Source organism: Motacilla alba, chromosome 3 (genome assembly GCF_015832195.1).
Source record: "Motacilla alba alba isolate MOTALB_02 chromosome 3, Motacilla_alba_V1.0_pri, whole genome shotgun sequence".
In the NCBI taxonomy this organism is placed as follows: domain Eukaryota; kingdom Metazoa; phylum Chordata; class Aves; order Passeriformes; family Motacillidae; genus Motacilla; species Motacilla alba.
Window position 1 is genome coordinate 105,773,475 of NC_052018.1, and position 10,959 is coordinate 105,784,433.

The window sequence follows — 10,959 nt, forward strand, 5'->3', positions numbered from 1 at the left end:
GCTTTCTTGGTGTAATCAGAAATATCTGTTTATGGTCCAGCATGATATATCCTTGGCCTCCAGTGGTGCTTCTCAGTCTGGGCATGCTTAGGGGGCAGGCTATATACAAAGCACTTGAAATTAAAAAATGTTAAAAAAAACCAAAACAAAACCAAACAAATTATATCCTCAGGGAGGCCAAAAATACTGTGGAGGGAAATAAAAGCCATAAAGGAGTTATGAGATTTGCACCTCTGTTTAGCCAACCATAAACGAGTTGCTGCCTGATCTGAGCAGTGGATTTTTTTTTCAAAGAGGTGAACCAGCCCTTTAATTGAAAAATGTTGAGAAGTTCTGGCCTCCAGCAGTATTCCTGCTGCTGGTAGGGGCCTGACTAATTTGATCAAGGCTCTAATTACTGTAATTCTCCTTAAATCCCTCAGCTTCTGGGTTATTTTCCCCTAAGCTAAAGCATTAGCAGTTCATGCTGTTTCACAGCTGGCTTTTTTTCCAACAGGGCTGGTCATGCTGTGCTGTATCCCTGTTGTTCTCCCTATTTCTGGGATTGAGTTTCTGTGTTAGGGAAAGTGCCATTGGTGCCCTGGCTGTCTTCCCATGTTTTATTTCTTGCTGTGGATGCTTCTCTGGGAAGAGCAGTGGGGAATCTGCCCTGCCCCTCACTCATGGGTGAGGGCTGCTAGAGGAGAGCTCTGAGAAGTGCAAGGGAAGGACAGGATTTGACCCTGGACATGTGGGTTGGGGTCAGAGGAAGGAGAGGAGCAGTGGAAGCCTTTTGGATAGCAAAGTCAGGCCAGGCAAACAGGCAGCTCAGGGTTGGGCAGGAGGATAGCAACCCTTTCCTGAGCTCTCCCTTTCCCAGGTGGCCTAGAAGATCCAGTTCTTCCTCTTTAAAATGGAAATTTTCCTTTGCAAAAGGAGATAATGACATTCATCTGACTTTCTGGAATAGCTTGAACCTGTTGGAAACAGTAGCTATTAATAAAATTTCCATGCTGAAAGTAACACAAGTGATCCCTGGTGGCCCAGTTGAAACTTGCTGGGGCTCATTGCAAGAAGTGACACTCCCGAGCTGCTGCCCTGCTCTGAGTGTTACTCACCATTGCCTGCAGCAAGGCCACGGTGGGATGTTTGCAGCGTCCCAAAACCATCCAGGAAAGCCTCCACCTAACTGTGCCAAGCCAGGCAGCTCACAAGCCCCATCCAAGGCCAGAGGCAGGGCTGGAGGGAGATCTGGCTGACCTGAGCCCTGCCCCGGTGACGCCAGCTCGAGCTGGAATCGCTGCTGGGGTGGAGGTTGTGATAGCCCTTATCAGCCCCCCTCACATTTCTTCTGCGTGGAAGGCAGCCCCCTCGGGGCTCAGACACCTGTGAATGTCATGGCAGTTGTCAGCCTCGTGGCAGCAACCTCTGGCTGGGCAAGGAAGCTGCAGGAGGCGGGGTAATGCTGGGAGCAGCACTGGGGATAGGCTGCTTGGCTTTCCTGAAGCTGAGATTGCCTTATCGGAAAGGCCATCTGCGATTTGCATTTATTTTTAGGGGCACTTAGAAGTCCATCTCCTTTCTTGGATGCTTTGTGGAAAGTTGTGCTCTTTACACGTGAAATGAATGCTGTGGCCCTTCTCCAGGTTGATATTGATCATCCCCCTGGGAGAGGGAGGGTTCGTTTCTGAGCTGCCCCGTCGGGGCTCACATGAGGGACATACAGCAGCAAAGTGCCCTTCCCCTGTACATCACACATGTGCCACCAGAGCATCCTCAGCAAGGTCACAGCTGAGAGCAGAGATCCCAGCTCCGCCTGGGCCATCAGCAGCACGGAGTCTCCAGTGAAAAGGTTGTCCCTGACCCCTGCCAATGCACACTCTGCCAGCCCTGAGCATTGCTTTTGGACCCTGTGGCAGCACAATGGTCAGGCTGAGTCCAGGGTGATTTGAAGCTGGGTGCAGTCGGTGCAATTGGTACAAACAAAGTTTTTCCTGGAGTTTTTCTTTTGTAAGTTGCTTTTGTTACCATCTTTTTTAATGCTTACACAAAACACAAGCTGGAAGCTGAAGTGTGCTATGTGATTCATCCCAAACTGCACTTCAGGTGCTGGTTTGGTGTCAGACTTGCCTTGGGCACTCAACTTTCCCCCAGGTTGGAGTGGCCACCATGCCCACAGCAAGCCACCTCTCCAGGGGCAAGCCCTGTGCTGGGGCACTTCCCTGGATGGGTCTCTAACCTCCAGGGCAGGTGATTTCGTTGTGCCTTCTTCCTCCCCCAGCCTCTGCTCAGCTTCTTCGTCCTTCATCTTCCCCAGCCCACAGGATGTCTTTTGGCCCCTGTCCCTTTGCTGTATTGTGTGCAAACGAGCTGTCTGGAGCAGTGGGATGGAGCCCTGCAATGGAGCTGTGAGCACAAGCAAGTGTGGTTTAAAATAGCCCCTGTATCCAGGAAGTGAAATCTGCCTGCCTGTCCCACAGCCCCTCTGGACAATGAAATCAGTTGATGTAAAAACCAGAGCCCCAGAAGGACCAGGAAATGGGGAGAGACCTACAAAGTTCAGACAGGAGCATCTGGGCCAGGGCTGAGTGTTGTCCCTGCAGTGGACAAGCCATGCCATGGCAGGCCAAGGGTGGATGTGCCTCTGGAAAAGGCAGAGGAGAGCACAAGGCTGCTCACTGCATCTCAGTGCCAGGGTGCTGCCTTGAAGGGTTTGTGATCCATGGACTATCAAAGGACCAGTGAGGCCAGGTAGCCATGGGCTTGCTCCTTGCTGCAAGGGTCCATGCAAGATTTCTCACAGAGTGGTTTTGCTCCTGCTCCTGAGATGTTTTTCCCACCCACGCTCAGTTTTGTCCCATTGTGATCGTGCTCTGCTGTCCTCCCCAAGCCGGGGAGACAGTCCAGGGCTGGTGTCAGTGCCATTCTCAGCCACAGCAGCCATGGGAAGCCATTTGGGCACGGAAACACAAGAAACAGGTGGTCTCCAGCCTCTGTTAGCAGCAAGCACCTGGTCTGTGAGGAGAGTTTGTCCACACTGCCAGTGACCTTGGCAAGTATTTGATGATGGGGAGTTCTGTTTGCATTAGAGATCAATGCACTGGGGCTGTGGGATAACTTGGGATGTGCAAGCAGAGACCTGCTGCCTCTGTTACCCCTGCTCCAGAGACAGATCCTTCAGCTGCCAAAAACGCTGGTCACATCCTACTTGGCAACATGCATGGCTGCAGAAACACTACTCCTGCCCCAACTCCCTTCCTCCCCATCCAACTCACCCCTGTCCCTTCTTTTCAAGAAAGAGGATGGCACTGTGAACCGGGACTTCAAGAAGACACGGACAAAGGAACAAGTTATGGAGGCCTTCAGCGAGTTCACCAGAGGAAACAGGAATGTTTTGGTGAGTGGGGGACGTTGGGGGCACTGCCTGGAGAGGGCATTTCCATGGAGCCTGGCCTCAGCTCATCAGGTCCCTGGGCTGCAGGGCTGAAGCCTGAGCAATGTCTCTTAAAAAGAGAAAAGTTGAAGAGAAATACTGTCCTGGTGCAGGGTGAGGGGAAAGCAGTGGAGAGCTGGGAGGGGACTTGGCTGTAGCAGCACTGTTTGACCCGAGTCTGAGTCGGCTGAGGATCTCCAGGATTGGCTCCCAAAACCCACTGAGGGGTCACAGCCATGCTCTGTCCCTCATCCCTGGGCTGGAGGTCACCCCGAGCCCTCTCTGTACCCCAGTGTGAATGGTAGGGGCTCCCATCCTGGCAGGGGGGGCTGCCTGTGCCCTGTGTCACAGAAGGGTGATCCTGTGCCAGGCACACTTCACATGGGCAAGCCACAGGCAGCATTTTCCAAGCTTCCCTAAGCTGCCAGGAGAATAAGAGATCTGGCTGTAAACAATTTACACCAACTGTGTCAAATAACCTGTTTGACAAAGCACTCCCATTTTAAGCTGCGCTGTATAAAGTCTCCAAATGCAAGGCTCCAGTTGAGTGGCCCTTGGCACTGTCTCCTTCAAACTGGCATGTTTGCTTTCACAAGAGTTACCCAGGGATTTTCCTGGATCTGAAGATGAAGTTGCCTGGTTGCATTTTAATCCCAAAGAGCTTGGAGCTCACATCATGCCATGGCTCTGGATGGGGCTCCTTGGCCAGTGCATTTTAATACAGCAACCCCCACCTCTCCCCTTGCAAGTGTGTTACAGTGCCCAGATACTTGCTGTGTGTGTGTTCCTGTGCTGGATTCTTCTATATAAACCCCAAAATCAGTGGAGCCCCCTGAGAATGTTTAGTGCCTTCCAGCAATTTGCAGGGATGCTCAAACAGGCTTGTGGTTCTTGACCCTGGTGCTGGCCATTGTGCAAGCCCTTCTGCCTGCGGGACCAGCTTTGCAAAAGTGCTGATAACGGAGTTGCAGAAGTGTCTCACGATGTGTGACTGACTGAGAGCTAAAAAGACAGATGAGGTGAAGGGTTGATCTATGAAGGGAGTGCAGGGGAGAGGAAAAAGTAGCAGCTGCTGCACTAGGTGTTCCCACCATGGAGGCAGCAAGGGCGCTCTGCAGAAAGCACCAGTTCAGCAAAAGCAGATGCTTTCGCTGAGTTGTGAAAGCCACAGGAGCTCAGGGTGCTGTAGAAGCCAAAAGGAAAAGCGCATCATAAAAAAGAGGGGACACTCTCCAAAGGGAAAGATCTGTGGGAGGATGCTGGGCACGGGGGTGACTTTCCTGTCTGCCCCAATGCAGTTGGTTTTATCTAGGTTTTCTGCAACACTAATGGCTTGGATTTGGGGTTTTTTTTTGTAATTCCAGAACAGTTACCTTAACCGGTTGAAGGGTATCCGTGCTACCCTGGAGACATCCCCATTCTTCAAGTGCCATGAGGTAATACTGCTGTTTATATAGATCTACCTGGAAGGGCAAACTGTTTAATCCCAGCTTGTCCAAGGGAGAAGTCAAAGTCAGGGGCTGGTTTATTTTTATATCTGTATTTTCATATGTGTATGTAATACTTACGTGCAAATACAGCTGATAGCATACAATGTTTGTGCATCTGACATGGACTTAAATCTACTGAAAGCCAATGTTCAAACAGATTAAAAGTGATCTAGGAGGAACTTGGGCTGTTTATGACAGGGAAAATTCCCTAGTGTAAAGCACAGGGGTTTTCTCAGGAGAAATGTCTATTTGAATGCATGTCAGGTATCATTTGGCTGACAGTTGTTCCACATGATCAAACAAGGCTTCAACACAGCCATAAATTGCAGATCCCCCAGACATGCCTTTCCTGAGCTGGTTGGGGCACCACAGTACAAATTCTGCCTTTCAAAGGAATTTCATGTAGAAATGACTGTCCACGATGCCAACATTTTCTATAGCGAGGACTCAGAGCTGATGGAAAAACAAGGAGAGAACACTATCTTTTTTAGCCATTTCAGGCACTGAAATGCACCACAATTTAATGCAATAATTTTGTTATTGCATCTACTTAACAAAACATAAGAGTGCGTGTCCTTGTCATGTGTTGTGTAGGAATAAAGAGCCTCATAGGAACCTTTGACTCCCAGGGCTCAGGAGCCACAGCTCCCAGAGCCCCCTGTCCCTCATCCAGAGGCACCTCAGCCCCAGCCAGACACGGAGAGTCCTGCCAGGAGCCAAAGGCAGATGGGGCCGTGCCTCCTGGTGGCAGTGCCTGGAAGGCAGTTGGAAGGGAAATGTCAAAACTGAGGGTTTCAGGGCAGTTCAACACAGGAAACAAAATTCTCCCTGAAACAGAGTGCCAGGGTTTCATTTGAAAACACAGAAACAAAGCAGCCTTTCAAAGAGGGTTTGAAAAGAGTTTCCACTCCTTAAAAATTAAAAAGTAGCAGCTTTGACTTTCCATCCCACTTTGAGATGAAGCACAGCAGAAGGTCTGCCAAGCTCTGTGTCCCTCCATGGGGCCCTTGCTGAGCAGGGCTCCTCCAAGGAGCTGCAGGGGAATTGGGCAGTCCAGGACACACAAATGAAGAATGTCAGCAAAAGGCTTTTCCTTAAATTTAGAATGCTCTGTCCTGGCCAAGAGAGGACTATAAGAGGTTAGCAGAAGGAGAGCTAAAGATAAGCATTTCTCGGAAATAATACGCATTTCTGGACCTTGGACATGTTCCCAACACACTGGAGGAAAAAGTCTCCTGAAAAATGTAAATTCATAACAGCTTTTGCAAACAGTACATGCGTCCTGTTCAAAACCCTTGTCTGAAGGCAAACCTCAGGCTAAGCCCTGCTGATAGCACGGATGTGGGAGTCCCCAGTAACATTTAGTGCTGCTGTTCTGGAGGGCTGACACCAGCTGGATTCTCTTCCATGTTCCTACACATCATAAGGGGCACTCGTGGCTCTCAGTGCTCTGCATCACCTCTGCTACAGCCCTGGCACGCCGGTCACCAAGATCCCTGTTTGTGACATAGGGGAAAGTGAGTTTGTCATTCCCCAATTCACTCATATCAGAATTTGGAAAGCAGTTTTCATTTGAAACAGCTCTGAAATGCACCCATTGGTGCCTTTCTGTAGAAGCTCCTGCTAAAATCTTCTGGCTGGAGGAAGAGATTAAGCAGAAGAGCGTGATGGTTACTGGCTTGATACTGATACACATTTCCTAAGCATTGGGAAGCCACAGCAGAGCTGCTGAGCATCTCTCTGCTTTGTGTGGGGTGGCCACTGGGCTTGTGGGGTCTCATCCCACTGCAGCAGGCCTTGAGACTTCTGCTGTCAGAGCCCAAATGCACCTGTTGGCTTCCCTGGTCTTGCCCAGGCCACTGCTTGCTGCAGGATTTTCCTAAAGGCTGTTCAGGATGGATATGAAGGAACCCTCCAAAACAGATGCAGCTGAGTGAACTCAGAGAAAAGGAAATCCATGCCAGGAGGATATTCTAGGGGCAGTCTGGGTGTAATTCAATGGTGTATGAAGCAGGAGATAGCAGGTTGCAAGTTACTTGTACTTGGGAGTGTCCCCATCCCTGCAGTGGTGTCTGCAGGATTGGTGAGTGTGAAGAGCACAGGCTGATCACAAAGAACCAGCCTTGAAAAAAAATCCCCATCTGAAGGTTGAGGCAGTTCATCTCATTCCTTGCTAAGGGACCTTGGCTCATTTTCCAAAATGACATCTTTATCTTTCATGCCCATGTTTTTCTGATCCTCTCCTTCTGCCAAGACTTGGGATTTGTATGAGTAAATCAGCTTGCCCAAATGCCCCATTTGCATGTGCAAACACAACTAATGGCACACAGAGCTTGCTTTTCCTCATGCAAAACTGCAGCAGCATCTCTTGGAAATGCAGCCTGAGATAAGGTGTCTGAAAGCCCCAAAGAGGGCTGAAAATGAGCAACAGGAGCACCACTAATTGGTCTCACCTCTCCACAGGTAATTGGGAGCTCTCTCCTCTTCATTCACGACAAGCAGGAACAAGCCAAAGTCTGGATGATTGACTTTGGGAAAACCACCCCACTGCCAGAGGGACAAGTTCTCCAGCACAACGTGCCCTGGGTGGAAGGGAACAGAGAGGATGGCTACCTCTGGGGGCTGGACAACCTCATTCAGATCCTGACAGAGTTGTCCCAGAGTGAAGACTTGCATTAAAGCTGCGCATCCGACTCTGCCACTACCCCCAGCCTGCCCCCGACTGACTCTTCTGAACTGCACTACAAGACACTTTCCAGCCCTCGCCCTCCCCATTTGGAAGCTATACTCTCCCTATTTAATGTGTTTTTGTTGTGGTTTTTTTTTAGGTTGTCTTGGTTGTTTCCCTCTCACCCCTCCTTGTAAATAGAGAGCTAACCTGCCAGAACAAAAGCTGAACTTGAAACCTTGGCTTTGCAGAGTCAGTGGGAGCAGGTGCCCCGGGGCAGCCCGGTGGGGTTGCTTAGGCAAGTGCATGCTTCGCCTGTCGTGCTTTTATCTCTTGCTCAGCCTAAAGTTAAGAGGGCTGGCAGAGGAAGGAGCCTCTTCCTGCACCAGGATCATCCTGAAAACACTCAGTGACCGTGCCCAGGACCCTCTGGCAGTCAGAGAGTGTGAGCGAGGTGTGGAGATGGTGAAGGACACTGTCGTGGGAGCCCTTCCGTTGTCTCTGCCAGCACCTTTCAGCCCAGGGAGCTGGCTGTGCCAAGTCCTTCAGAGCTGCTAGAAGGGCAGATTTGGGGTTTAATTTGTGCTCAAGACATCTTGTAGAGGTTGCTGTTATTTTTGAGTGGCACCGGAGGGCAAGGGTTTCCCTCCTGCTGCAGAGCCGTGTAGTCAGGCACAGGTATTTGCCATGGCCAGGTGCTTCCCACCCACATTCCCCATGCTGGGTGCCCTGGTGAGCAAAATGTTGGGCTCCTCTCTAGAGTCCCAGCTCCCCCGCTAGGAACTGCTTCCAGCCTACCTTAGCTGGGGTCTCCAATCCTCCCCAGCTGGGAAAAATAGCTCATAAAGGACTACTATGAGACCTAAAGTAGCCATCCAGGTTGATCAGTCTTTTTTGTCAGCAGCTGACCACACGTGTAGTGCCACCAATGCTCACACCTAGCCCAGGGCGACCCTCCTGCCTGGAGCATGTCCATAATTTCCATCTGCATCAGGTGAAGGGTCACAGCAGCAAGGCAGCACCCAGCTTAGACACCTTTGGCAAAGCAAAGCTGGAATCAGACATCCCCATGCCTCCCCCTTTTTTCCACAGAGCTGCCTGTGGCTGCACTGCTCCTCAGCCTGCTGGGGCCGTGTGAGGGCCCCTGTGCTGCTGCTCCTGTGAAAACACCCAGTTCCCTGTTTAGGGTGGAGGCTATTTTTTAACTTCCTGGAACATTTGAAGTGAGCAGCGGCAGGGCTGCTGCGCCAAAGGTCATCCTTGGAGAGGCTGGCGGGGAGGGGAGGCTGCGGCAGGCCGGGAGCCCCCGCGTCGAGGAACGTGCAGCACAAGAGGCGGTGCAGGAGCTTGGCCATGAATCCCTCACCTGCTCCATCCATCCATCCATCCCCAAACCCACTGTCCCATCTCACTCCCCAGGAGCAGGGCTCCAGAGCCCCTCTGCCATAGTTTGATGGGTCCAGCACCCTTGATGGGGGAGACCTCCCTTGCAGCAATAAGGAGGAGGAGGAGCTGGCCACCAAGTTGGCCATCTGCAGCCAAGCCTCTTTCCCGAGGACTGAAGTTTCCTAAGGTTTTTCTCAGTTCATAGCTCACCAGACAGGTGTCTTTTGCTTATCAGATGCCATTGTAAATGGTTGCACTGTTTTAGCTCCTTGCCAGGCTTTCTAGACTAGCCCATGTGGAAGTGCCTTATAGACTTTGCCTCTGTTCCATTAGTGTCATGGAAAAGGTTGGGGTTTTTTTTTAAGTTATATTTATTTTCATCCCATTTTAATTGCACAAAACACTAAAATGTAATGCATGGAATATTTTTTTTTAACGGTGTTTTTTAGTTTCTAAGCCATGCCTTTTCCAGCTTTGGAGAAAGGGTGTGAACAGATATGCTATGTAGCTATGTACCACTTACTGCTGTACTTTAGCTTCGAGCTGCTCTTATATATGTATGTTATTTTTTAAGCCTGTTTATAAACCAGATCCCTCGCTTCGTGGCTTCAGAAGAAGCAGATTGTTGCTCTCAGATGTCTTATGCTTTCCTGGAGGCTGGAATGGTTGCTGTGAGGGATTTTCCCTGCTCCCACCACACCTCTTGGTCATTGGGTAATACAGAAAAAAAAATCCAAACCGGTCTGGAACACCAACGCACAGTGCCTGTAAAAAAGTGCTGTAACATTGCAAATAAAGGCATATGGGAAGCATTCCCATGGTGTGCAGTCAGTGTCTGCCCTGTGCAGCTTGTGGCAGCCTTGGAACAGCCTTTCATGGCCATGGCTGGGGGGGAATCAGGCTCCAGCAGTGCTGCATAAAAGCAAGAGTAGGGAAGGACCCTGTGCTGGGAACAGATCCTGACAAACAGGAACTTGCTCTGCAGGGAGCAGGGCAGGAGGAGAGCAGAACTGGGGCTGTGGGAGGCCCAGGCTCAGTGGGAGCTACTTCCCAGAGAGGCCTGAATTTCTCCATCCCCCTTCTGCAGGGAAGGCCACTGAAGGCAGCTCCAATTTTTTTGGAATGTTTTTGGCTCCCACTGAGCGGTTTCTGAGTGCCACCCTGTGATTCCTGCTCTGGAGAATACCAAAGCACCCGGGAGAATCAGAGCTGCTTGGCACAGCCAAACACTCCCCCGGCTCCTCTCCCTCTCAGCTGCACTGTGGGCAGGGCCAGAGGGTTTGGGCCACAAAAACCCCCAGATTGTTTCTGCAGTGAAGGAGGAATCAGGCTGTAGAGCCTGAAGGCAGCTCCCTTCCCTCCTGGTTGGTTGTGCAAGCACTGGACAGCAGGAGCTGTTCTGACACAGATGAGACTATAGCCAGATTTAGTGCCCAGACCCTCAGGAGCAGCCCAGCCTGGGGACCAGACCTGGCTCACCACGGGTCCTCTAAAAGAAACTGCAGGAGAAACCCTGCAGTGTGGAATTTGGAGACTAGAAATCTCTTGGTCTCAGGCAGAGCTGGCAGGACAGTGGATGTGAGGCTGCTGCCTGTGCACCAGCGATCTCTCCTGGGCTGTGGGAAAGCAAACATGTTTCCTGACTGGCTGCTGAGCTCACTCCAGCAGAGCTGACAGCCCCCGATTGACTTATAGGTCCAGTTTTTGGGGTCTCTCTGGTCTGTGACTCCTCTTCCTAGCTTCAGAGGAGAACAAAAGCCTCCAAAACTTACCCAGCTGCACCCTGAAATGCAAAAACAGAGGGTGAAGAACCCTGTTCTGTAAAAACCTCTCTTGAGAGTTGAGGAAACACCATGACATTGTGGTGGAGAGTGTGCAGAAAAATTCACAATGCCAGAGGCTTATGTCCAGAAAGGAGACAGAGGAGTCCTCTAACTTTATTTGAGTAAAGGGAAAGGCCATGGGGCATCTCCCCTGGGGTCTATCAAATTATTGGAGGATGC

The 10,959-nt window shown here is 50.7% G+C and overlaps 1 protein-coding gene across 1 annotated transcript in view; it reads left to right on the plus strand.

The window, feature by feature from the left end:
- Positions 1–9,783, plus strand: part of ITPKB (inositol-trisphosphate 3-kinase B) — a 67,150-nt gene extending 57,367 nt beyond the window's left edge. The window contains exons 6-8 of the mRNA XM_038131325.1: positions 3,275–3,376; positions 4,777–4,848; positions 7,366–9,783. Coding sequence (XP_037987253.1) covers positions 3,275–3,376; positions 4,777–4,848; positions 7,366–7,581 — 390 coding nt within the window. The 3' untranslated portion in view covers positions 7,582–9,783. The remainder of the gene's footprint in view (positions 1–3,274; positions 3,377–4,776; positions 4,849–7,365) is intronic.
- Positions 9,784–10,959: the final 1,176 nt, after the last annotated feature.